The 27,944-nt window shown below is 38.9% G+C and overlaps 1 protein-coding gene across 1 annotated transcript in view; it reads right to left on the reverse strand.

Moving 5' to 3' along the window:
- Positions 1-5,486: 5,486 nt before the first annotated feature.
- ITGA8 (integrin subunit alpha 8) overlaps positions 5,487-27,944 on the reverse strand; it is a 173,623-nt gene continuing 151,165 nt past the window's right edge. Inside the window, exons 27-30 of the mRNA XM_072954988.1 lie at positions 24,590-24,703; positions 18,080-18,181; positions 10,110-10,232; positions 5,487-8,395 (exon numbers count right to left, since the gene is read on the reverse strand). Of these exons, the coding sequence (XP_072811089.1) occupies positions 8,309-8,395; positions 10,110-10,232; positions 18,080-18,181; positions 24,590-24,703 (426 nt within the window). The 3' untranslated portion in view covers positions 5,487-8,308. The remainder of the gene's footprint in view (positions 8,396-10,109; positions 10,233-18,079; positions 18,182-24,589; positions 24,704-27,944) is intronic.

Raw genomic sequence — 27,944 nt, forward strand, 5'->3', positions numbered from 1 at the left:
AACAACCTACATGTCCATTGACAGATAACTGGATAAAGAAGTTGTTGTATATTTATACAATGGAATACTACTCAGCCATGAAAAATAATAAAATAATGCCATTTGCAGCAACATGGATGGAACTAGAAATTGTTGTTCTAAGTGAAGTAAGCCAGAAAGAGAAAGAAAAATACCATATGATATCACTTATATGTGGAATCTTAAAAAAAAAGACAAATTAACTTATTTACAAAACAGAAACAGACTCATAGACATAGAATACAAATGTGTGGTTGCCAAGGGGAAGGGGGTGGGAAGGGATAGACTAAGAGTTCAAAACTTGTAGATACTGACAGGCATATTAGAATAGATAAACAAGATTATACTGTATAGCACAGGGAAATATATACAAGATCTTATGGTAGCTCACAGCAACAAAAAAAAAATGTGACAATGAGTATATGTATGTTCATGTATAACTGAAAAATAGTGCTCTACACTGGAATTTGACACAACATTGTAAAATGACTATAACTCAATAAAAAATGTTTAAAAAAAAGAAACAGACTCAAAGACAGAGAAAACAAATTTATGGTTACCAAGGGGGAAAGGGGGTGGGAAAGGAGTTTGAGATTTGCAGATTCTAACTGATATATATATATAATAGACAAACAACAAGTTCATACTGCATAGCACAGGGGACTATAATCAATATCTTGTAGTAAGTTATGGTGAAAAAGAATATGAAAATGAATGTATGTATGTTCATGTATGACTGAAACATTGTGCTCTACACCAGAAATTGACACAACATTGTGAACTGACTATACTTCGATACATATAAATATGTGTGTGTGTACTAAAATTAAAACAAAAATAGAGGACAAAATTCTGTGGTTCTGATTCCTAGCTCTCTGTAAATTAGATGAAAGATTCAGCTTTGCGCTTCGCACTTTTTACCTAGAAGCCCTCATTTTTAAATTTTCTGGTTCTGAGAGAATTTCAAAGAGACCACGAAGGTCATGAAAAACTATTTTCTTCAATGGTTCCTTCCCTACTTCCAGCATGGAATATGGTAGTTGCTCTCAATTTGTTGAAATTGGCAGGTTGTATGGTCCTGGCTGTGGAGTTAGGCAGACCTGGGTTTGAATGTCAGTTCTGCCACCAGCTGTGCTGTAAACTGGCAAGCTACTTACTCTCCCTAGACCTCAATTCATCTATGAAACAGGGTAATCCTAGAACCTGCTTCGTAAGGTGGTTGTGAAGGTTAAATAAAAAATGCATATAAAGCAGTTAGCCGAGGTCTCCATATAAAGTAAATGCTTAACTCGTTTCCATTTTTATTGTTATTACTACTTTTATTATTCCAACCTTAAATCATTTCTACTTCTTCTTCCTCTTCCTAATAATTCCTCAGATAATTACAGTCAGATAACACTTCCCCTAGACATTCTCTTCTCCAGGTTAAACCACCCCAGTTCACTCCACTCTTCCTCACAGGGAATGCTTGAGACTTCTATTATCGTATTTTTCTATCATTAATGAAATACAGACAGCCTAGCTGATGCCTGGGGTTTGTGGGATAGGATGAATTTCTGGAGCTGAGCGTGGGGTGAAAGTCCACTGGCTGAAAGGAAATGGTCAATGGCCTCCACCTAGTGTGGAAGCTGTCCCACATGTAAACTGGTAGACATTCCTAGGTAAGGACTGGAAAGGTACATAGTGAGAAGAGGGATGAAAGAGAGAAGGTTGGCTTCATGGGCTGTGACTCTGCCTACTGGCCATCCTGTGAGACTGAACTGATGTCCATGGATGGATGAATTGCCCATCTGTGGCACTGAAGGGCCTGTCCTTTTTTTGTGGGGGACTCCTTCCTACTGCCAAGTGTGTGGCCCAGTAAATGCTAGTTACCTTTGCCTTACTTTCTTGGTTTTGTCATCCAATATGGTAGATCTTTTTCTCAGCTATGAGTCATTGCAGATCTAAGCCATGCTTTCTCTGTGCTGAACAGTGGTGGTGAGGATCAAGCCCTATAGCCCAAAGATAGGGACCTTCCTTCAACGTCCCACTAATTCTGTGAGCAACACCCTTTAGTTTTCACCAAGTGTGGGAGCTCCTCTCTCATAGCACAAAACTCACATTTACCCATATAGTCCATGAGAATAAGATGATTTCAAGGGAAAAATAGAGAGTGAGAATGTGGCTGATGCTGGTAAGAAATTGAAGAGCAAATCAGATGAGTAAATTCTAGAAAAATGCAGTTGTCTTAATCTAATATGCGTGTGAAGGCAGTAAGTGAACAGAAGACAAATATTTACAAATCTATTATATGTCAGCAATACCACTCCATGACCTGAGCGAGTAGAAATCAAAAGGCTGATAGAAAGGTACTCTCTTTAAACCCCTCAACGTGTCCTTCATTCATAAGTGCTTCGTCATCTTAGGTTCACTTGTCAAACTGTTCAGGACAATAGAAACTTTTCAAGGAAGATGTTGAATTGAATTGTATCCTCCACAAAAGATGTGCTGAAGTCCTAAACCGTGAGTATCTCTGAATGTAACTGGATTTGGACATAGTCTTTACAGAGGTAATCAAGTTAAAGGAGATCATTAGGTTGGACCCTAATCGGATATGCCTGGTGTCCTTATAAAAAGGGGAAACATGGACAAGATGTAGAGAGAAGATGATGTGGGACAGGTAGGGAGAATGTCATGCAAGGGGGAAGGAGTGGAGTGATGCCTTTACAAACCAAGGAACACTTGAGACAACCAGAAGGTACAGAAGACGCATGGAAGCAATCCCTTCCCTAGAGCCTTCAGAGGATACACGTTCCTGCTGACACACCGGTTTGGGCTTTTGGCCTGGAGAAATGTGTGACAACAGATTTCTGTTGTTTTAAGCCACCCAATGTGTACTGCTTTGTGATGGCGGCCCTAGGAAACTAACACAGAGGAGATAGAGGGGGTTTTCAAAAATTAAAAATTTCTTACAGAAATAAAAATTGTTACACGGGCTTATACCACATAGTGATTCAGTGAATGCAAGTTGAAGTCGAATGGTTTAAATCCGGGGAGGTCTACTGTGACTGCTTAGAACAAACCGAGTCTAAAAGGTGGACAGTGGAACGATTTGCTGATGACTTTGTGGTTCTTGCAACACAGAGCACAATCAAAATAAGCAACAGCACAGAGATACTGAGAACATTCCTACTGTATCATAATACCACGGTGTGTGTAGCAGTTAAGTCCAAGAGTTGTTATTGTCAAGAGACACCAGTATCAGGCCACATTTGCATGTGGGTTCTGGCCAACAACCCTAAGTAATAGAGAACATACAAACAATGCCAAAAGGCAGCGTGTCAGGCAGATGGTGTTGAGGGGACAAGGTGGGGTAGAACTTAACACGGCAAGCAGAGTTGTGCCATGTGTACTCTGGCCATTCTGGACTTGCTGTTGACTTAAACATCCCCAGGGGGCCATCATTTGGACCTTACTAAGCTCCCAAATGAGTTTAAATGTTTCAATGCTTTTAACTTTTCATGCTAAAGAAATCAACCTTTGAATGCCATCAGAGTTTTGAAGGAGAAAATCTGCTTTATTTGAGGAAGAGAACATTAGATCCTAGTGAGGTACTGTCTTTGCCTTCATGGATAGCAACCAAAAGGTTTTCATGTTTGGGCTGTTCTCAAGGGTAGCAGGTTGCTGTGGAAATCTACAAGTATGGTGTATGAGTATAGTGCAACTTCCACAGAGGAAGTGTGCAACGTGGGAGGGAATTCTACATTGTTGCAGAATTCTGCAAAGAGTGGTCCTTGTTTCATTTTGCCCACTCTAGGCACCCAGCTCTCAACTCAGCCTTTAGAATGTATTGACAAAGTTAAATGTCCACATGTAACATGGCTGGAAGTGCCGAGTGTTTCAGCAGAATTTGTTAAGAAGACTGAGCTCTCACTGGATACATCCAACTACAAAGCATGTTACTACTCAACAAGATATGGTAAGAGTTCTTTTTTCCCTCTACTATTAGCATGCCCAGGGTTTAACCAGAGGGGGCTATCCCATTATCAATCATCCTGGGTGTGCTGTGGGGAAGTCTTGCCCCACTCAGATTGTTTGTACTGGGATGGCACTTTGATCTTCAGCAACAATATTCCTGAATTTATATTTGGTTTTGCATTTTTTCATCTGGGATACATAGACACCTCGAGACCACCCTGAGCTTTTAGCGACGTCTAGGCTTTAAAGTGTGAGTGAAACAGTATCAAGGAAAGGATTCATCCTATTGCTGGCTTTTGGCTATAAGGAAAGCATCCAGGCACCATGTTCTTTTCATTGGAATTCATGAATGCCAGCCAGAGAAGTAGCAAGTATTTAAACATCTTTATGACCAATATATTGGTTTATATTGAATGGCTGATAAACATTAGAACTCAAAATTAAATGTACACATTAAATAGACTGAATCCCCATGAAATACAAATTAAAGATTTGAAAACAACTACCAAAATATTTTAAAATGCTGACACAATTATGAAGTATGAAGGAAACAGTATATTTAGGTTAATGCAAATTGATCTAGTGCTCTTAAGAAACAATATATTATCAAGAACTACACAAATCTTCTTGTACTTTGACCAAACGACCTCACTCTTGGGAAATTCATTCATTGAAATAACCAAAAAGCAGCCTCAAATATGACAGTATTTAGTTCAATGCTAATCATATGTGAATCTCTGAACAACTCTTTCCAAAAGAGGGTTAAACAAATGATGATCTACTAATTGAATAAAACATTTGGTAACCATCATAACAGCATTATATGAATATTACAAATAGGAGTATATAAAAAAAATGTGTGTACCTCTGAGCTCTGTAATAGGAGCAGATTACAAAGGTACACGTTTCCCCATGATCATTATGTGCACATATGTATAATCATTCAGTTTAGAACAATTTTTGAGCACTGACTACTTAACGGATGATGGTGTGGTGCTAGGTGCAGGAGACACAAAAGTTGAAAGATACAGTTCCTGCTTGCTTGGAGGGTCAGTCCACTGGAAAAGAGTCATGAGAACATATGCCACTGGAGGACAGGAAGACCCTTTGATTTGACTGAAAACTCCAGGGAAATATTCATAAAAAAGTGAAGATTTTTATATGGACAAAATATGCAAGACAGTGTTGAGAAAATAAATCAGTTGTATAAGTGTACGTATTAGAATTGACTTCACATTTTAAAACACATATGTATGGAGATTTAATTCATGTACCATAAAACTCACCCATTTAAAGCAGTACTTTTTAGTACCTTCGTGCAATCATCACCATAATCTAAGATTAGAACGTGTTCATCGTCCCAAAGAAGAGTTGTGTCCTTGCTCTTTCAAATTTCTTCCAATGTTTAATGTTTTTATAATAAAGAATCAGGTGTCAAGACAGAAGTCTTTGATGTCTTTCATTGTGGGAAAGCTTTCTGTTGCTTGGGAAACAAACCACAAAGAATATCATGTCTTTTAACTTTTAATTTTATTAGTGACAAGGTAAATAGGTACATGAAATCCTTCACACACATCTATACATGTATTTAAATAAAAGAAGAAGAGAGTTCAAATCATTGGGGCTTCAGTGGCCATTAGCCCATGTTGTTTATTTTGTAAAAAATCTCCAAGTTTATAAAACTTGATGTTTTTCCACGTCTGAAAAACCAGCTGCAGGAATTTCAAAAGGCATATTTGAAATACAGATAGATTCCAAGAGAGGCACAGCACGTGGTGAATTACAAAAGTGACTGGCTTTATATGATGAGAAGCAGATTCACTCAGTGCTTTGTTAGAACATCCTCCACATGGAGGGAGAACTCAAGAACTGAGGGCTGGAGGGTTCACCTGACCTCAGTTGTGACTCCCTCCCTCCATTTGGCTCCACACCCGAAGTGGTAGAGAGGGCCACAGTGTGCGCTGATGGCCCTGTGGGAAATGCCTGTAGGCAGCAGTACCCACCCCTCTAGAGGGTACTCCTTTTGGCTGAGACCGTGAAGATGGTGCTGTTTGCCTTTGAAGCCCTCACACCTTGCGCTATTCTGGATCTCAGTTTTGCCTCTGGCATCTTGAGTTTCCTCCAGGTGTCTGAACGACCTGGCTTATGTGGTCCAAGCCCTAAGAGTTCTGTGTCCCTTCACAAAGCTTAGCTTAAAAGGCAACAGGTGCATTTTCTCAGGGATGTCTTATGACTGAAAATCTTGAGGAGCCATCCTCTCTTGGCCAAAAGTCAGGCATGATGACAAGAGCTGGGGCATTACTGGGTGGCAGGGAGACCCATCTGTACGATATGATTGGAGAAACATCCCTCTAATTATATGATAGAGACGGCCACCTCCCTGTAAAACCAATTCTACCCAGACAGTTAACATCAAAGGCTCCCAGAGGCTGGTATGGGACACTCAAACTCTTTGAAACACATACAGTTCTCACCCACAGTCAGCCACACACACTGGGAGCCAGACTTCTGTTCCCAACAGCCTCAAAACCGCTACCATGACAGGATTTAATTCACAAGCAGGCAGAATATGAGCTGTTCAGTGTATTTGTCCATGTGCCTTTCATTTGTCTCCAAAGAAGTTCTGCAGCTGTAGCCAAATGGCTTCTCTCCAGGTTAAGGCATGACCGAAAATTTAGTGCCTGGGAGTTTGGCTCATCTTTCAAATCAAGTGAGATTGTTAAATAGGGATATAAATTTTCCAACTGCTTTGTAAAACTTAAGGATTTTGGTCTGCTTGTTCTATCATACTTAATACTCAGATATTAATTTAAAAAAACTAATGCCAGTGTAAACATGCTTTTGCTACATAGGTCTATAAAATATTGCACATAAATATAAAATTTGTTCAGCATTTCTTCATTAATAATTTTTCATGATCATTAAAAGGATACAAAATTGTGCAGACTATATAAATTTGGCTGCTCAATTTAACTTAAAAACCATAATGGCACACACAATGATGGATTATTTACAAGAGTTTTAAACATCAAGTTTCCGTGATGGCTAAATTCAAGATAGAAAAATAGCTTAAGTAAAAATTATTTTCCAAAGTTGTATACTATAAAAATTAGCAGTGTAAATGAGTAGTAAAGTTGGAATAGGCAATTCTAAACAAAATCCTTAGGAATCTATTTTCTAGGTTCATCTCACATCTGCCTAACTTTATATTCCCTCCTATTTGTGTTTAACATGTCTTCTCTGTGAGTATAAGTTTGAGGTATAGTAGAAAATACAGATATTTAATCCCAAGATAAATATTGGGGTTGCTTCTTATAGATATTAAAAATAATATGCTTACCCCTATTATTAATTATTTTAGTAATGGACTCTAGAAATTTTATGATTACTACTAAATACCACTCAGATTCGAGAGTCCTTTGAAATTTATACATTGCTAATTAAATCAATGGAAATACTAATTTTTTTTGTAAAAGGAAATAAAATGCAAATTTTTGTAAAGCTTTAAATAAGCAGATGTGAGTCCCTGGGAAGTGTGGATAAAAGTAATTTCAGGCAGAATGCAGCAAGGTATTAAGTGAAACAGCCTTTTAATACCAATTTGTTTTCCTTCATGCTGTCTAAATCCTGAAGAAGCTCTGTTGAGTGATGTATTCTGCACAAAACTGTTATCTCAGAAGGAAATTTGGTGAGTGATTTTTGAAAACAAGTGAACCAAATCTTAATTCCCAAATCCTCTAGAGTATCAGCCTAGAGCCATGGAAAATAAATAAATAAATCGTTACCCTCACTTACAAAGACGATCTTTGCTGTTTCCAAAGAACTTTCACAGTACCAACAGCATAGGTTGTCTCCCTGAGCCATAACATTATTAGAAATATTTCTTTTCCAAAGGGAGGTGTCAAATATTCTGATGGATACAGTAGTGTTGAAAGGTTCGGTCCTCAAGCACCTTCTAAATTCTGTCCTAATTCAGACATTTCATCTTCGAGACTTCTGTTGGATTTACCTGGAAAGCAACCTCAGTTCCCATACCCATTTTCAAGTGTCTGTCAAAGTGACTCAAGCAAAAGACGTCTTCCACAATTGTTAACTGCTTCTGCAGCGCTGAGGATGCTTCCTTTCCCCAAAGGATCACTGGGATCTGTGGCAACTTCTCAAACAAAGCACAGTGTAGATGTGATACCTTCCGCAGCCCTTCCATTCCTTAGAACACTGGCAGGTACAGGAAAACCTTTTGTGAACCCTCATGAATATCTTCTTGTCTTAGAACTGGACCAGTGTTTGAGTTGTTTCTTTCTTTCTTTCTTTTTTTTGTCGTTGGTTTTCCTTTTCATGCATCAGGGGTCTTCTCATTGGTCAATCGTTCCCTGTCATTCATATCATCTTGAGGGGGTCTTGCTCTGTCAAAGAATCCACACTATGAAAGAGAGAAATGGGCTCTCAAGTTAGGCTGTTTTGGGAATCGGTGAAACCCCTCATTCTAAGTGTTTTCACTTGAGATGTTTTTTAAGGAACTTGGAGCTCTGTGAATATAATCTCCTCAGTTCTCCAGATTAGGAGGTGAAAGCAGTGTGTTCTTTACCTGCAGGGAGGAATTCATTGCATAGGCAGTGTTCATGTTCTTCCTGCCATGTCATAGTGGTGGAAGAACATTCCTTTTATATAAACCACTTATGGACCTTGTAGAGTTTTTTGGGATTACAGCAACCTGGCCAAGAGTTCCTACTCTGCTTTTTTGCATGTTTTCTGGAAACAGCAGCAATGCAAACTGCTCGTCTGGGAAAGGAGGTTCTTAAAGTGTACTGTAGGCTCTGTCAGGATGGACTAATGGAAGAATTGAGATGTTTGCATCTCTCTCTGCGCTTGGTAGAACTTAGAGTATATAGAGAAAATTAGATTGGTCCTTTATTTGAACCTAACATCTTAGTGATTCTTACAAAGATCAATCAGCAACACAGGGAAGAGGTGATTTTACAATCTTCTTTTTCCTGAATGTCAAATTGGTATTTTGTCTAGGGGAATACGACTTTCCTAGAAACCTAGAACTTTAATTCTTTCTTCGTGTTTATTAGTTTGGAAGCCTACTTTATTGAGTTTCACTTATAACTGTGGAGTCATCTTTCCTGTGTAGGACTAGTGCAGTATTCTATCATTGGCTACATATTATTGCATCATTTATGGACATAAAGTTACTATGAATAACAGACCAACACAGAAGTCTATTTCTAAAGGCAGGCTATGTAATAGACTGTGTGGGCTCAGGCTGGCACAAAACAGCTGATGACGACGGCTTTCCTAAGCCATTATTTAACTTAGAAGGCAAAGTTTTTTCAGTTTATTAAGCATGCTCCATGTTTATTCAAAATACACTATGATTATGGTGTATATATAATAGCACAATATTAGCAGTTGATGAAGATGTGACTGGATTAATTGCTCTTACAGTCATGTCATTGTGACATTGTTCCTATTTTGGAATTGAAAGCTCTGAAACTTGGCAGTAGCAATTGCTTTGGGGCCAGAAATTAATGCCTATTGTAGACTTCTAGCGCAAACTTCAGTAAAACATATTAAAGTGTAAGTTAAGGCTTCGTAATGGAGATGATCAAGTTGGCAAGTTCAAAAACCAAGTACAAGGGAATTATAATATGCATGATCTATCTGGTCTAATTGAAAGGCCATGTATCAATTAATTACTATATTAATTACATCTGTGTGGTGCTTCTAAAGAAAAATCTCAAAGTACTGCTGATAGGATTGTATCAACAAAAAACTAAAGATCTCAATTAATTAAACAATAAAAAGAAGTCTTCATAAGAATATGACCACCCCAAGCATATTGGAAAGAAGATCACAAGTCTTAGTTAATACAGCCTAACTCTCTTTATGTTTATTTGCAAGAGATCCCAAGATAAAAGTGACATGAAACACCCTCAGTCTTCTTAAATGTCAGTTACACAAGCATATTAACCTTGCCAAAGCAAACAAGACACAATTTTTCCTTCATGCCCCTTTGTTGGAAATCCCCAAACCATGCCTCTAGCCTTGCTTTTTTAAATCCTAGGTATATCCTTCTAAATCCCCTCAGTAGCCTCTCTACACAGAAAGGACAAGAAAGCAAATAAACTTACCTTCCATAAAGCCAACGTCAAAATGGCCAGAACCAATAATCCAAGAAGTATTGCTAGTATTATTACCCATAATGGGATAGAGAAGGAAACATTTGGGGTTGCCCAAATGACCGATGTTTTAATCTGAAATGGAAAATAAAGGAAGTGAGCCCTAATTGGAAAATAATTTGGTGAATAAGGCCAACATAAGATTGGGGGTACTTCTGAAAAGACCGATCACCCCAGGGGAAATTTGAGGATTTACAACACCTGCCCATGGAATCTTGCAAATTTAGCATATTCTGAAGACTCCCAGATTGGGAGGAAGTCTAATTAAAAACATTTGGTGAGTGTTTTACTTAAACAATCCCGAAACCCTAGAATAGAATTGAGGTGGACTAGGAACCAACAAGCTGGCAAGGAATGATCTTAAATTGGGCTGGAACTTTTATGGCAAAAATGGCTAAAAGGAGATGCTGCAAAAAGCCAGAAGTCTGCTCACGCATGTTTCTCCACAGACCTGGGCTCACCTCACTGGGAGACAAGCTTGTGAATATCCATGGATTGTTGGATGTGCAGGAAGGGTAGAAATCACCTTATCTAATTTCCCATTTTACAGATGAGAAGACTGAGGAACTTAGCCCAGAGGGGCTAAGGGATTCATATATCTAACTAGTGTCACCATCTCTTTGTCCCTAGGCTCTGTGCTCTATCAATGAATAGTCCATCATTGTTCTGTCAATCACAGCCAGGTAAGGCCAACCATCTTGTATTTTATGAAAGTAACAGCAGTGAGAGAAGTAAATGCTCATTGTCCCACTGTGTTGGAGTGGCCTTCGATCTTAAATCCAATTCTCAGTTGTTATTGGAGCTTATTTCATTCCCCACTATTGCAAGGGAACTTCGAGGAAAACCAGACCTTTCCAGCAGGACTGCACGCTCAGTGCGTGTGAACGACCCCTGCCTCCCAACGTGAGCAGGAGCACTCTCCTGCTACCCATGTGCTGGGGACCTGTGCCACTGGAGACGTCCCCCCCAAAACCTAGGAGAGACCCAGTCCTACTGCTGACACCTTCCATCAAAGAAGAGAGAAGAATATTCTTGGATCTAAAATGTTACTCACCAAAGCAGGCCTCTTTGGTTTTAGAGAGAAGTAAGCACTGCTTCAGTGAAACTGGTCCAAGTCTTCCTCATTTTAACTATATTGGTTGGAAGGATCATGAGTCCAGTCCTGACACACACTCAAAATCTTGAGGCCACAATTTTCTAACCCACCAGGAGGTTGGTGGTTTTGGTGTTCTCACCGGCTGGAAACATGAGTGTTTTCATAGTCTGTGCCCTAGTGTTGGGTCCTGCCTCTGTTCATTTTTTCCCTTGCGCCTTGTTCACTGGATTGAGCATCTTGCCTATCTATGCCTTTCCTAGCCTGTGAAGGTTTTGGTTTTGAATTGCTCCTTCATCTTAGTCCACTTCTTTTGTGCAGCAGATGTAATGATGACTTAATTCACTTGATTCCCCACCCCAAATACCATCTGTATCCAGACTAAACCACATTGATGGTAGAGAGACTGCTAGTGATTCCATATGGTTAGCAACACCAGGACCTTGACACATGCTCCCAGTGAGAAAAATGCTGGCGTAACCTACTAACCATTATGCTTTCTTCCTTTGCCTGTTAGCTTCCCTGGCCAGTGTTGCCCCTGTCCATTCAACACATCAAGAGGAAGTGCAATGTTCCATGACCACAATGAGGTCATTCACCCTACTTGCCACACTTTGAGGACAGGACACAGGGTACAGATATTGAAGAAATGCATTGGCAAGGACTCAAAGCATCACCATGCCACCTGGATTCTTCAGCCTAAGTAATTTTTCCAGGGGACTAGATCACCTGGATCATTTCTGTTTAAATCCCTTTCCCTTGGTGAATGACATCTCGTAACATGTATGAAATAAGTGCTCAGTCCTAACACAAGGTGCTCAGAGAAAGGGAATAGAGTAGTAATGTAAAATGACCCTCATATGACTGGAAGCAGACTGATACAGTTTTAGTAATGAGAATTTCAGAATTTTGCAACTACAGTGGATGGCAGTAATTGTGTACTCACAGGCTGGTCACAGTGACCTCAGAGAAAGAAAATCTGGAGCCGTGGACAATTCTGAGGTTTCTCGAAAGTGTTTCTTCCCTCTAAGTTCTAAGTCTACTGCGGAAACAACATAGTTTCAGTCTGTATTTTGTGCATGTGTGAGAGGTAATTAACAAGAAGATAGGCAACGATACTTTTTAAATTTTCCCTGCTCTGATTTATCTAATCGGTATCTGAAATCATCCCCCAATGTTTCATGATAACACAAGAAACAGTCCCAGGTTTGTTAAATAAATAAATAAATAAATAAATAAATAAATAAATAAATAAATAAATAAATAAATAAAGTAAGTAAGTAAGTAAAGGAGTTGAAATAAGGGTCATTAGATGATTTAAGTTGATTTAATGAAAAGAAATGGAATGGAAAGATAATAGTTACTGAGTAGTTTGCTGGATTTCTTTGCCACTTGGCTATCGTAGGTTTTGCAATGTCACCAATAAAACTGGTCTCTCTGTAGAAACAAGCAGGGGAGGTCACTCAATAAGATCGAATGAGGATAGTTGAAGGTTTTTTCAACCGCAGTGATGGAAAAGTACAAATAAAACATTAAATTAAGCAGGATATACTCATTAGAGTCCCTAGAAACAGAGAACGTCATTATAAGGACTAATGACAACATCTGTTGGCTTTTTGTCTGTGTTCACTTCCAAAGATTCTGACAGCAATCTTAAAACCGTCTGAGTAGTTGAACACCACTGTCCTTACCAGTTCCAAAATTCTGAAATTCCCATCACCAAAACGATTGTCAGTCTGGTTCCCAGTAAGATTATGTTCATTTGAAAAATACTTCATACCCTTTCTCTGAGCACTCTCAACGTAAGGATTATGCATGTCATAGACAGTCACTGTACATAATTAATGAAGAGGGAGGGTCATAAAGAATTTTAAAGGAAGGCAGAGTCAGTGATGTTGCTCCTGCGCCTGCATTCTGCTCTCCTTGCCGGCTGTGTTTATTAGGACTTCCGTGTGGTACTGAGGCTGCCCGATCTTATCTTCCCAACTTCAAGTGGGTGCAGCTGCAGAGATCTTCTGTTGCCCCTGTTGTTTTCCTAAGCTTATCAAGGTTTCTCACTGCACCACCAAGAAGCTGCTAGGCTAAGGACAGGAGAAATACAGAACAACAATAGTGCCCCAGAGCATTTCTTCAGATTTCCAGGGCTGAGGAGCTAGGTGGCTGCTGCAAGGAAGAGGCGGGTGAATCAAATGTTAACACATTGTTGGAAAAGTCATCTAGGTCTTGGCAAGAGAGGTCTTTCTGAGAACATGTTACTTAGGGAGTCAGGTGACATATCATGTCTATAAATGGCAATGGGGCATTTCATCTGCAAGTGGAAGCAGGTAAAGCCAAACTTTTTCTGAAACTCAAACTCTGTATAAATTAGAAACTTGAACTCCACAGGCAAGTGTAAGAGGAAAGGACTTAACTGATCACTTTTATAGGACCAATGTTTATTTAAATTTAAATTTGTATTAATCCAGTGGAAGCCCCAGAATGGTTGGGGGAAGGTGGCCAAGGAATAAGATGTCGAGAAATACCCAAACTCTGTTATTCCTAATATTTATATTTGGCAGCTCATTCTGACAAGCCCACAAGTAGCTTAGATTATAAAAAAAAACCATTGGCCAATAAATAATGAGAGAAGTAGGTGTTAATTTCTGGAGTTTCTAATGACCAAACTCCAATTTATAGTAAGAATTTTTCATTCATTTCCAATGAGATTTATTAAACACCCTATGTTTCTGAAGCTCTGTAGGTATTATCATGAGCTCCTAGCTGGAACCTTCTGTAACTCTGCTGTAGATCAGTGCTGTCCAATAGAAATATAATGCAAGGCACACGTTTCATTTAAAATTTTATAGTAGTCCTATCAAAAAAAAAAAGTAAAAAGCAACATGGGGCATCAATTTTAATAATATATTTTATTTAACCCTAAATATCAAAATTATCATTTCAACATGTAATTGATATAAAAATATTCATAAAATATTTTACATTTTCTTTTTTTTTTAACTGTCTCCAAAGTCCAGTGTGTGTTTTACACTTGCAGCATATAACAACTGCTAGTTTTTCAGTGGTTCAGGTGAAATGTAAACTTACCAAAATATTAAGGTTGCATTTAATGGAGAAAATATCTTATACTGCTACAGCTTTAAAGTTTACATTTAAGCGAGTCAAAACAAAGTAAAACTACTAGTTCACTTCTTCAGTTATTGTACCTTTATTTCAGGTCCTCACCATCCAGGGTAACATGGTGAATGGCTACTTCACTGGACTACACATCTCTAGGGCTTCTGTATCATCTTGTGTAATAGTGTGATTAGCCAAATTCCCCAAGTCCCTTTATCAGATTCATTCTTTAAGAAGGTGGTCCCAAGCCAGCTGATGGGATGTATTTAGGACTAAAGCTTTACTTGAAGAACAGAGATTTTTGATTACTCATTTCAAGTGCTTTAGAAAGAAGGTTCATATTGAGTAACTGAGAAAAAGTCAATCTCATGCCAGCTAATCAACATTTTTTTAACTGTATCAAGAACCTATAGCTATTTAAAGAGAAGTATAAATTTTTAACAATTCACTTACTGTAACTATCTGCACTTTTAGTAAGTGAGTTCCATGAATTGTAAGTGGTTTAAAGTGATGGGAAGTAGAGAACATTTAATCTTACCTTCGTCATGTCATAAATCTTGTTCTTTATTATGGTGGAAAGACCATAAGTAAATCTTTAATATGCCTACATCTTATCATCAACATTTATGATATGTTTTTGTGTATTTTGACAAAATACCAAGGTAGAAGGAAAAAGCTCCCTTGTATTTGCAACTGCAGTTAATCTTGACATCTGTATTTATGTATCACAAAATCTTGTGTAAACGTATTTCAGTGGGGTCACAAAAATGTTTTATATAAATGTACCAAGACATCCTACCTCCAGTGCCACTTAGAAGAAAATAATAAAATGAAGTGGACGAACTGAACACATATTTTAACAACATTCAAATGGCCCCTATGCGGATAAGGCGTCCCTATGATAAATTTGAACTTGAGACACTTGTTTAGTATTATCCATTTGATAATATCCATTTTAAGATCCTGACGTCTTGCTAACAACTCAAAAAGTCAAATGGACTCACAGTTTATGTGTGTTTTTAAATAAGGACATTCCTACAATATTTTATAACTGCCTTTGGACTCATGCCAGACAATATTATTCCCTTCTACATGTAAATCACGGAATTTGGCTTTAGTCACATGACATATAAATGCCAAAGTGTGTTAATAGGGAAAAAAAAAAGTGTTCAGATAACTGAATAATTTTTTTCCCTGCTGTGCGTAATGATTCCGCATTCAGTCACATCCCCTCACATCAAGCACCATTTTCCTCATCCTTGACTATGACAGGTCCCCTGGCAGGAAGAGTTCATTTGTTACAAACACAGACACTGTACAAGTAACAGACAGGGGTGACTGTTCTCATCAATATGGAGAGCTTATTTAGGGCACCAGAAACGGTTGCGTTATGACCATATTGAAAAGGAAGCACAAACAGATGCATCATCCCACACAAGGGCCTAGAAAATCTTGTCTCATTATGAAGAAAGGAACCGAGAGACTTTCCCCAGGGGTAGAATATGGATTGGAGCGCTGATGGTCCCCTAACCACCTTTTCCAACTGATTATACCACCTGAAAGCAATTCCCTTCTGCTGGGTTCTTTTCAAGATAAGAATGACAAGACCTTTGAGAGAACTCAATATAAAAAACATCTGTCACTTCAAGTATGGGCCTCTGAAACCAAAGCTGCAGGGCACAGCTAACTCTCCACTGGCAGCATCTCCTACAGTCAGTCAGGGGTTGGGAGACCTAAAAGGTTTTGCCATGACCTTTACATAAATGGGGTGGTAAATCTTCTACATCAGATAACGAGACTTTTTAAAAGATGCAGTAACGAGGGTGATTGGGACCAGAGAAGCATGTATCTGATCATTTTGTGGATCTTTGGATAGGAGCTGAGAACAGCAGCCTGTCACCTGTGGCCAGTACAGAAAGACACAATCCTGTTGATGGACTTGACTGTCACATGTGTTTCTGTTATGGAGCACGTGCATAGAGAAAACAAAGGACCCAGATTTATCTCCCTTAGAGTTACAAGTCTTTGAACCTCCTTCCATGAACATTCTATATTAAAAACTCCAAGCCTCCGTTTTCTAGGTTGAACATAAATCCAAAGTACAGCAGACATCTCATAAGAGAAAGAAAGGCAGGCTAAGTGAAGAAAGATGTGGCAGGACTTGCTTTAAATGCCACCAAAGTTTACTGAAGTATTTTGACTATGTGAATCTATGGGCATTTCTAATTGAGTTCCCTGGGCTTTGCCAGGGAAGCTAAGGCGTTTGGGGAGGGTTACTCTTAGTGAAACTTGAGACCTGCCTCATTTTAGGTACAATGCTAGAGCTTTTTATACATAATCTTCTTACCAACACTTGGAGGTAAATGCGGTTAACAGGTTCAGCAAAGTATAGAGAGTGATTTTTGGAAGGTTTCAATTAGAGGGGGTGGAACCAGGAGGAAGCCCAGGAGAACCTGTTTTGAAATCTGGGGATTTTCCTCTCTGCTGCCTGCCTGTGCTGGGGGTTCCCATTCCTAGTGTCACTGCAGGAGAGCCACCTGGAAAGCTTTCACGGCACAATGCCAGGGCCCCACCCCAGACTCACTCAATCCTGATATTTGGAATGTGGTCTTGGTACGAATGAATTTTTAAAGTCTCACAAATGGTGATTCTTTGCATACTCAGGTTTGAAAATCACTAATCAATGGGTTAATTTAATTTAAACAATTAAGAGTAGATTAGGCTAGAAAAAGTAACTATTAGTTACGTTATAAGACCTACAGTGATGAGAAATTATGATGGTATCCACTTCTACACTGTCCAAAGCAATGCTTCTCAAACATCCAGTACAATACATCTCAAGTGTACATGATGCCCTGGTGATACTGATAAACTGCAGATTCTGACTCAGCAGCTCTTGAGCGAGGCCTGTTTCTGAATTTCTAACAATTCTTAGGTGTGGTTGATGAGGCTGGCCAGCAAAACACATCTTGAGTAACAAGGACCTGGGGACCAGAGCCCAAGTTGAGGTTGTAAATATCTATGGCATGACCAGGAGATGAAGGTTTCAATCTTAGTAACATCTTCCGGAGTCCTGGCTGTGGTCACTTTCCCAGCAAAGGCAGAGCTTTGGTGACTGTGCCTGTTGGTCCCCTGTCACCCGTTCCCCCCTCTGCCCCCCACAGCCTGGTCAGGTTGTCGAGGATGCAGCTGTTATGCTGGGACAGATACTTGGGTGTCAGTGATGTTTAACGGCCTCAATTTTAAAAATAACGTTTCAGTCTAACGAAGCTAATAGTGTATTTTTATTTCCAGGTAAAAATGACTATTCTTTGTATAGAAAGAAAAGCTGACGGTCCAAGCTCATGTAGCTGATCTGTGGCAACTGTCCTTAACAAAGAGATTCCTCCTTCCCGCCTCAGTCTGTTATTGCTTAAAATTAGCAATAACAATGATTTTATTGTAACAATCATCAGTATCTGGACTTCTTTCAAACAAAACGGCCAAACTGAAAAATGGTATTAGTCTTGCCTCGTGATTTTTTGAGGGGTAGAAGTTTTACATTGAAGGTTTAAAACTGTGATCCAGTGACACTGAAATAAGAAAACAGTGATCTAAAGAGGGAAACTTTTCTCAAGTCAATGTAATAAGGACTTAAACTGAGCACACACTAAACAATGACTTAAAAAATAATTTCAGTGATGCTATTTGCACCTATGTATTTTAAGATACTCACTGCTATGCTTCCTTCTGGGAGTTTTGCTGGCTGATCTTTATAAGGCATCTTCTTAACGTCAAAGGATACCAGGGATGCAAGAGAATACGGATCGTTTTTCCTCTGAAAATTAAAAAAAAATTATTTAAATATATTCCATGTAAAGCTCTTAAAACTTATATTGGCAGCCATCCAATTGTTTTCAGTGTTGTTAATTTCCAAAGCAAAATTTCCTCCTTCCTTTTCTCTATTTTACTTTTCCCATCTATCTATCCATTCATGATCCATTCATCCTCCATCATCCCTGCATCACCTACCCATCCATCTATCATCTACCCCTCTATCCATCATCCATTCATAAATTATCTGTCCATCATCATCCATCCACCATCTGTCATCCATCCACCCATCATCCATCCATCATCTGTCCAGACATTCATTCAACCATCCATTCACCTTCTTATTTCTAAAGATAATTTGTCTTATTAACAAAGGACTTGGCACAATAAGGTTAAAATAAGAACAGAAAATCAGAGTTCCTAAAAGGAGCAAGCACGGGTGCTATTGGTGAAGAACAAAAGGGGGAGACATAGTGGGTTACAAAATTCTTGTTATCTGATAGAAGGAAATATTTTAGGAGAGAGACTGCTGCTAAGTTATAAAGAAATCAGTGACATTTCATTTTATACAGAAGACCCAGAGCAGGATCTCTCAGTCCTGGCACTGTTAGGATTTGGGGTTGGTTAAGGGACTGTCCTGGGCTTTGTAGGACGTTTAGCAGTATCTCTAGCCCCTACCCACTAGGTGCCAGTAGCATCCCTCCCCTAGCTGTGACAATCAAAAGTGTCTCCAGTTACTGCCAGTGTCCTCTGGGGAATAAAACTCCCCTGGTTAGGAACCACTGATGAAGAGCCATACTGCATTTTTGATAGAACTTTTCAGCAACAGTTCTTTTTGTTTAATAGGTTCTCATATTAACTGCTGATAAAAGTCAAGGGGAAATATTTAAGAGTAAGTCAAGGAAAACTGTTTCGAGGACTTAGGCATCTGTGGTTCTCCACCATTTAACTTGAGACAGGAATGAGATCTATCCAGTGGATGGCTGTAACTGGTTCATAACGGCTCTTCAGAGCAGAATGTTAAAATTTCAAGAATTTTGAGTACCAGCTGTTAAATAGAGCCATTATTAAAACAAAGTAAATATACATAAACTTTCATAAATTACACTTTTAAGGAAGCAGTAGATACTCAAAACACAGTACTTAGCAATCATTTTATTGGATTTGACTATTATCCATGCACCTAGACAGTGGTTTATGAAATGTTTACTAGCACTTCACCATCTATAATCCAGTGTTGGGTTTCTTGAGACCAATCAAACAGGTTGGATTGTAGTAAATTATTTAAATATTTTTACAAAGTTTTTTCCCACCTGTGGTTGTATTTTTCCTTCCTTCCATTAACCCCATTTCTTCTGCATGAAGAGGACAGGCTAGATTGCAAAACTTATATATACTTGAATTCACTATATCTTTGGCTTTTTTTGTTCTTTCTACCCTGACATTCCAGGATAAGCAACTTCGTTCATTTGGAAAGTCTTTTCTGGTTGTTTATCTTCTGATGTTCTCTTGTCTCCTGGCATTTCCATTTCAACTGAAAGCTGCATTTTTTGTTTGTTTGTGTGAGAAGTGTTTTTTTTTTTTCTTTTAATGTGGAAGTCTTTGCTCATAAAATCTTACGTGTACTCAGTGATTTAAATTTACTTTCCTTACCACCCTGGCTGGTAGACACAGAAGAAACATGACAAATTCTGGTAATGAGATTCTGTGCATAAGGTTTATAATCACATACTCAAATGGGTCCAGGCTCCCATACCTTCAAAGAACAAGTTTTCTTTAGTCTCCAAGTTCAACTGAAGAAACATTGATGGAAAATTATTCCCTTGCTCTTAAGTCATATCTTTGGAAACAAATCATGGGAGAACTGTGTCTCTGTATCAACTCCAGATGGAAAGTTTTTGTCCTACATGATTCTGCATTTATGAATGTGGAAGTTTCTTAATGAATAAGAGATGTGGCCTGAACTCTAGAATATGGAGAACCATGCTTCTCTGCTGGGATTTTCTCTCACCTCGTTTCTTTCACCCCTCTGCTCTTCGCCAGTTTGATTTCTCCTCCCATTTTCCACTCATCACCAATCTTTACCTTCATTTCTGAGGGTTCACAGACCACTGTGCTGTGCTGAGCCTCAGACACACCTGGCATCAGGCTCAGAGAAGGTGATTCAGTAAGTCTGGGGTGAGACTATAGTTGCCTTATATTGTTTGGAATTTTCACGTTGTTTAACTTTTTATTTGTCTCTCTTATTTTCCTCCCTGACAAGATTATACAAAAACAGAAAGCACAGAGCTTTGGAATAGAAGGCTTATACCTTCCATAGCACCTAGAAGAGCACACACAGGAGGGCTTCATCAATCCTGGTTGACTGACAGCATGAATGGATAGTGACGGAACACATCAGATGGTTTGGTTTGGAATGACCCTCCTCTCTCATATCCACCCATTTGATAGCCCCTTATAAAATGTTGAATTCTTTCAATTATTGAATTGGGCCTCCTCCCCCATCAACTAGATTAGGAAGTTCAGGAAGTTATGACATATAATGAGGGCTCCAGTTTATGCCAAGGGGCTAATGAAACCCTTTCCTCTGCTATTTAACTCAGGGATGGAGATGGACACAGTCTGGGGCCTGAATAAATTCACTAGGAGGCAAATAGCCTGTCAACAACACAACTGACAGACTGATCTGTTCTTTATTTCAAATGATTCTCCAAAACCAAGGTTTCTTCCTATCTTTTCAGTAGAAAAAAATGCATTTCTCCCCATTTTTAAAGATGGAGCACCAAGGAATAGGAAATGTGAACTCTTAGGCTCCGATCAGTTGGGTTGGCATCAAAGACACACGAGTCTGTAAGTGAAAGGCCTGGCACAGGTCAGGATTTCATTCATGAAAAACAGTTATGAGCAGAGTCTTATTATTGACTCCTTGTTCACAGTTGAATGCTTTCAGCCATGCTCTTGACACAACAATGACTTTATTCTTTCATTTAAAAGTTCTCTCTTCTCTGTAGCAACCTACTCCTGTAATAGTAATTGTAGGCAATTTAGGATTGAAAAAAAGCAGCTGGAATAATATCCCTTGACAATGTCTTGGACCTTCAACATACCCCAGTTAGCTCTTAATCCTCAGAAAATGCCTATTCCTCTGTCATTGCCACATCATTTAAACTGTGGATTGCAGCCCACCAGCTGCCTCTCTTATGTACTAGTGCACAATGATTTGCATCTGGTCATGGGACGAATCAAAGTTACAGAACTGGTAACAAATGGGATGGAAAGTGAGGCTTTTGAGTTGGTTAAATACCTGGTGAGGGTGGCTGGGAGCATGTAGGACTCTGCACTCTCACCTTTCCCGCAGCTTAAACCCTTCTCAAGAATGACTTTTAACTACACAACCATTTTATATAGCCCATGTTTGAACACTCAGCATCTACCAAACACAAAGCCTTGTGGGATGACAAAACCTAGTTCTGGTAAAACTTTAAGCTGTGAAGGAGGTTGTTGTTTCAAGTAATGGTCACTACACAGAACAGTGTTTAGAACTAACTCAATTAAAATCTTTTTCTGATCAGTACACATGGTTCACCATATGGGCAAAACCAAACATAACGCAGCAAATCCTGTCAACCAAGAACTGTAAGCCTTCTTGCCTGGATTAGGAAGGCAGAAAATATTTAACTCCTTCTGGGTTGTGTGACAAAACTATTAAAGACTTCCAGTATACACTATGTTATTTGAGTGGCAGGTGGGGGCAGTTTGTACTAATGCTCTCCTCTTTAGAAGTCAGATTCCAAGACTGGTGTGTGAGCAGAAACTGTGGAAGTACAGAATTCTGGGCTCTGGCGCAAGCGAAGTGACTGGCGTGTCTCTCCTAAATCTTTGGAAGTGTCACTTTGCTCTGGTAGAACATCAGAATGTCCCTGCAGATTGCTCTGGTCTGACTCTGTGCTAAATATTTATTTTTCAGAAAGTCCCTCAGTTGCTACTGAGTTCTTCCACATTCACTGGGTCATTCCCTAACAGGTAGAGAAAGATGCGGGCTTTACCCCACGGAATAGGGTGTCGGCACAGAACTGATGCAAGTCATCTATGGTAGTCATTTCCCCCTTGTCTGGAGTGTTGTCACGACTTTAGTCCCACTTCAGTGAAACATTGCTCTCCTTCATTTTGGTAGGATGTGATGCCCAAGATAACAGGAAGGGTGATGGTTATCATTTAGACTGTGTGGGCTTGAGAATTCATTAAGACTCACCTCCCCCAACTCTTAGATATGAAGTTAATAGCCAAAAAGCAGAATGATAAGGTCCCATACAAGTGGGACCTGAAGCCATGCCTGACACATAGTTGGCAGCAGACACTCCACAAATATTTGTTGAGTGAATGAATAAACCATGGCTTAACAACAACAAAAAAATAAATTTTGCTCTACATATCTCCTTAGTTCAGTTCAAAGCCGGGGATGATTTTGCCCCCAGGGGACACTGGCAGTGTCTGGAGATATTTTGGTTGTCACAACTGAGGTGGGAACTGGTACTGGCATCTGGTGAGCAGGGGGCAGCGGCCAGGGATGCTGCTAAACATCCTTTCATGCACGGGACAACACCCACAACAAAGAATTGTCTGAATCAAAATATTAATAGTGCTGAGGTCAAAGAATCTTTCCTGAGGTTTTTGTTTGTTTGTTTGTTTGTTTGTTTTTAAAAGAAGATGGCAGCTTCACAAATCCCTTTAAAAATACCTTTAATTTTCCCCCTGTTTATTTTAGAAACAAAATTAAAAAAAAAATTTGTGTGACTATACAGAAGTATTTTGAATCATAGAAAACATGAGAATCTAGAGATACTAAAAACTCTAGGATTTTACCATTGGATTTTTCTGTGGCACAATGAGCCAAATGATTTTTTAGTAGTTAAAATATGAGTAAGACTTGGTAGGAGTTTTAATTTAGCTATTCCCCCTTTCCCAAACCCACCCCAAACAACAAGGTTACAACACAGTAGTATCACTTAAATGAGTAGATCTTTCCAAATGGAAAAACTCATTTGCTTAATATAGAAGAGATTTAAAATCTTTAAAATGCATGCAGTCAAAGTAATCATCCCTTGAAGTGTGGGATGCTGCAATCCAGACGGGCCAACCCAGTGAGAAATCTACAAGTCATCATAAATGGAACTTAACTGAAAGGCTGTTCTGGCTTGCAGCCAGGCCATTGGATCACCAGACAGGAACTTTATAGGACAGTATCTCTTTTCCTTTCTAAATTAATTTATATTTTTAATTTTGTGGGCATAAGGTTTGAATTGTGTTCTTTTACTTACCATCATTTCATTAACTAATATTTACTGAGGAACTACTACACAGTGGTGAGTTAAATAGATCTACAGTGGTTGAGTTAAATAGATCTGTTCAAATCTAAGATACTATCTGAAGTCTTAGAGACTCAGGATATTTAAATTGTCTTCACCTAACATACCACACACACGTACACATACACACAACAGAACATCATTCAACCATAAAAAAGAAAGAAATGTTGCCTTTTGCAGTATCACGGATGGACCTTGAGAGCATTATATTATGCTGAGTCAGAACAATCGGACAGAGAAAGAAAAATAGGGTATGATCCCACTTATCTGTGGAATCTAAAAAAAGCCAAACTCATAGAAATAGAGAGTAGAATGATGGTCACCAGGGCTGTGGGTGGGAGAAATGGAGAGATGTTTTTTAAGGGTATAAACTTGCAACTAGTTGACTAATAAGTCCTGGGGATCAAATGCACAACATAGTGACTATAGTCAGTAATACTGTGTCATAAACCTCGAGGTTGTTAAGAGACTAGATCTTAAAAGCTCTCTCTCTCACACACACACACACACACACACACGTAATGATGTGAGGGGATGGAGGTATTAATTAACCTTATTGTGGTAACCATTTCCCAATATATAGTATCAAATCATCATGTTGTACACCTTGAGCTTACAAATGTTATCTGTCAATAATATCTCAGCAAAGCTGGAAAAATATCAACTTCACCTAATGGGAAAGATGACCAGCTGATCTTGGCTCAATTCCTCCACTGAAATTTCTTTAAATTTTTTAAAAAGAGAAAAATATAACAATTTTTTTAAATTAAAAATTATTCTAAAACGTAAAAATCAAATATGAAAATTTTAATTGAAAACCTGAAAATTAAAACATTAAAAAATTTAATTAGAACATTTAAAAATTCTTTAAAAAATGTATGCATATGTATAACTGAATCGCTTTGCTGTATACCTGAAACTAACATTGTAAATCAACTACACTTCCATAAAAAATTTAAAAACAAACAAACAAAAAGCGCCCCTCTGAGCTTTTTGAGAAGAGGTTTCCTGTGAGTAGCGTGTAAGCGCTTGGGTGCTTTTCTTACCTGGAGGAAAGTCTTGGCCCATAACCGTGATCTGACTTTCAGGACTGCGCTTTCTCCTCCTTCTAGCCTTCCCACCGCACAGGAGATTTGTAAGCACTCAATATTGGTGCAATTCTGCAGAAAACAACAGCAGTGGTGGCAAATCAGTGCGTTTAAATCATGGCAGAGAATCAACACTGAAGTCACTTTACTTACATTTTGTTTCCTGAAGTCATTGCTTAATCCATAAACTTTTAATTTAAATACAGAACAAATACACTGAAACAATCAAGAAAAAACTCTGGTATTCAAGATGCACCAACATTAGTGGTAATGTAGAGTTAAAATGGAACATAAAATACAACAAAGTTTATCCTCTGTTCTAAGGGCTTTAAAACAATCTTCCCAAAGCAGCGACTGAATTGCTCTGTTTGGTTTTCTCAGAACTCGGAGGATATTTCTTACAATCACAATACCCAGCCTTTGACCAAGCAAATCCCGAAAAGGCTTAAGAGGAAGGGCCACGAGTCTGTACTATCTCAGAGACCCAATGATATGAACCTATTGACAAGTATTTGTTCCACAACATCCTTCTGTCTAAATTAATTCCTGGTTATAAAGCAGAATCTTCTGCAAGTTCCATCCATTAAGCTGTTTTTAAACTACTTTGTAGGGTTGCCCAATGTACAATGGGTAACTTTAAATACATGAAATGCATGTTCCTGGAAAATGTTCGTTATGGTGACATTCTGTCTATTAAATTGTATCTTCTGGTTGGATCCCAGTATGTACATACTTGGAGACCTTACATTCCATTTTCTATATGCCCATGAACAGAATGATACTTCTCAAATTGTCCTCCCTCACTGATTTCAATTTATCTTGTGGGCTATGCTTGATTCATTTTTCATATCTCAAGCACGGACGCTAAATAGACATCAGTTTATTGGGTATTATGTGAAGTCGTTGACTCAGGCATTTCACTTTAATGACACTGATAAACCACACGGTAACCTGAGGAACGTACTATGATGTAAACATTTTTTTGAGAACCTTAGAATTCTCCAAAAACAAAGTAGTCAGTATTGTGTATCTGATAAAATCTAGTGAGGCCGGATTTCTATATGATGTTTCCAAATACAGGTGGGCTGGGCTGTTCCTGTTCTACTGAGTTTGGCACTAAGGGGCTTGGGTTTGTGCCTTGAGTGGCAGCAGGAATTCTCAGAAGTTCTACAGTTCGTGTCACCTGTAAGGACCCTCATGTTTACCTCTGCTCCCTTATTGGTGTGCTGTGTACTGCCAGTTCCACCCTCTGGAGGCAAAAGAGGGAAGTCAGGAGGAGATAGTTCTTATAAACTCCCTGGGATGTTGATCCCAGTTAGCCAGCTCTGTTGGAGGATTTTTGGAGAAGGCGATGTTCACAATGAATCCTGAAGGGCAAGAAAGAGTTACCTAGCAGGACTTGATGATGGGGACACAGTCCTCTTATACAAGGCCAGTGCACGTTCAGGATAGAGAAGAAAAGGGGATTTGGGAGTGGGGTGGGCAGGTGGAAAGTCTAAGTGGAAAAGAATCTTCCTCTCTGTGCGAAGGAGATTTGGTTTGATGCAGAATGTCCTGGGGCACCCATGAAACATTGTAGGCAAGGGATCTGATCATGTTTGTGTTTTAGGGGATAGGTGGTAATTGAGGAAGAATAGAGGGAGGACAGCAAGAGGCAAGGAGGCTGTTAAAGGCTTGCTTCAAGAGTCCAAGTGAGAAATGATGGGACCCTGAACAGGCGCAGTGGGAAGGGAGAGAGGAGGATGAATTTTAGAGACATTTAGGAGGTAGAATATATACTTGATGACTAGTCGAAGGTTGAGGTGAAGGAGAGGGAGGGATGAGGGGGGCTCTTTTGGCTTGAGGGCATGAGTGGATGGGTACTGGCTTTACTGAGATTGGGAATTTTAGAGAAGAAGCACATTTTGGGGGACATGGACATGTTGAGACTGGGGTTGATCAGACAACCAGAAGAACATGCACACTCCAGAGTGTAGTCAGGGAGGACTAAGATGGCAGGAGGCACTTAGAAGTGACTGGATGGTGCAAGACATTTCTCTGAAGGAGCAAAGTCAATGGGAGAGAAGAAGAGGGGGCTATGGATGAAATCTTGAGGCACAGGAGCATTTAGGAATGGGCAGAAGAGAAGTCCCTGAAAAATCCTAGGGAGGGTCAGGCAAACAGGTAGGAAGAGAACCAGGAGTGAATGTTTGGGGAAGACAAGAGATGTGATGATTTCAAGAAGTGGTCAAGAGCATCACATGCCTGAAGAGGGTTACAAAGATAAGGCTTCCATAAGCTGAGTAGTGATAGGAAGGTGAAGAGAGCCTGGAGAGGAGGAGGACATGTGGTTGACTACAGAAGCAGCAGGGTGCCCAAAATGAGAAAGGCAAGGATATTCTTAGGCAGAGGAGAAATTACAGTTCAGTGTTAGTAGATACAAATGTTTCCGATGCAAATTGGAAATTATGATCCCAACACAGAATGTTGGCATTCTGCACTTCCAAATTTTTCCTCCTCAGAAATGGGATTCTGTAAGTTGTTTTTAACTAAACAAAAACTGTAGGAGGTCTTATTTAGCTTTTGATTTTAGAATAAACTTTGCATAATCACTTTCTATCCAGGACTGTTTTGACTCAAAGACATTGGGGAGGTGGATGATTTGCAATTTTTGAAACAATAAGAGAGAAAGGGAATAAGACATGAGTTAACCAAGTCAGAAATGGAAATCAAGGCTCATCTTGCTCTCATCTGTAAGTAAGATGTTTCTATGATATTCAGAAGTTAAAAATTGTCTTGTATTAAAAATCTTTAATAAGAAAGAATAGGAGGGGAAAATCTGATCCTACAAAAGTGAATATAATTTTCAAAGGAATTTTAGTTATTGATCTCCTTTGCCTCATGAGAAATACACTCAAGAGGAAAGAAATCGAAAAACATTTGAATCTTGATTTTCCAAATTGTTGGTCTCCATAGGTTTAGATGTTGGTTCTCCAGAGGGCTTTCCCTTTGGTACTGAATATCAGAATTCTATAGATGTCAATCACTGTTTTATTTTTTGGAAAAATTTAGTTAATAAAAAATTTAACTGAGGTATAATTGACATATAACATTATTAGCTTCACATGTACAACATAATGATTCAATATTTGTGTGTAGTGTGAAATGATCACCACAATAAGTCTAGTTGACATCCATCACCAGGCATAGTTACAAAAATATTTTTTCTTGTGATGAGCACTTTTAAGACCTACTCTTTTAGCAACTTTCAAATATGCAAGACAATATTATCACCATTAGTCACCTTGCTGTACAATACATCCCCAGAACTTAA

The sequence above is a fragment of the Vicugna pacos genome, chromosome 35 (genome assembly GCF_048564905.1).
Source record: "Vicugna pacos chromosome 35, VicPac4, whole genome shotgun sequence".
Classification (NCBI taxonomy): Eukaryota; Metazoa; Chordata; class Mammalia; order Artiodactyla; family Camelidae; genus Vicugna; species Vicugna pacos.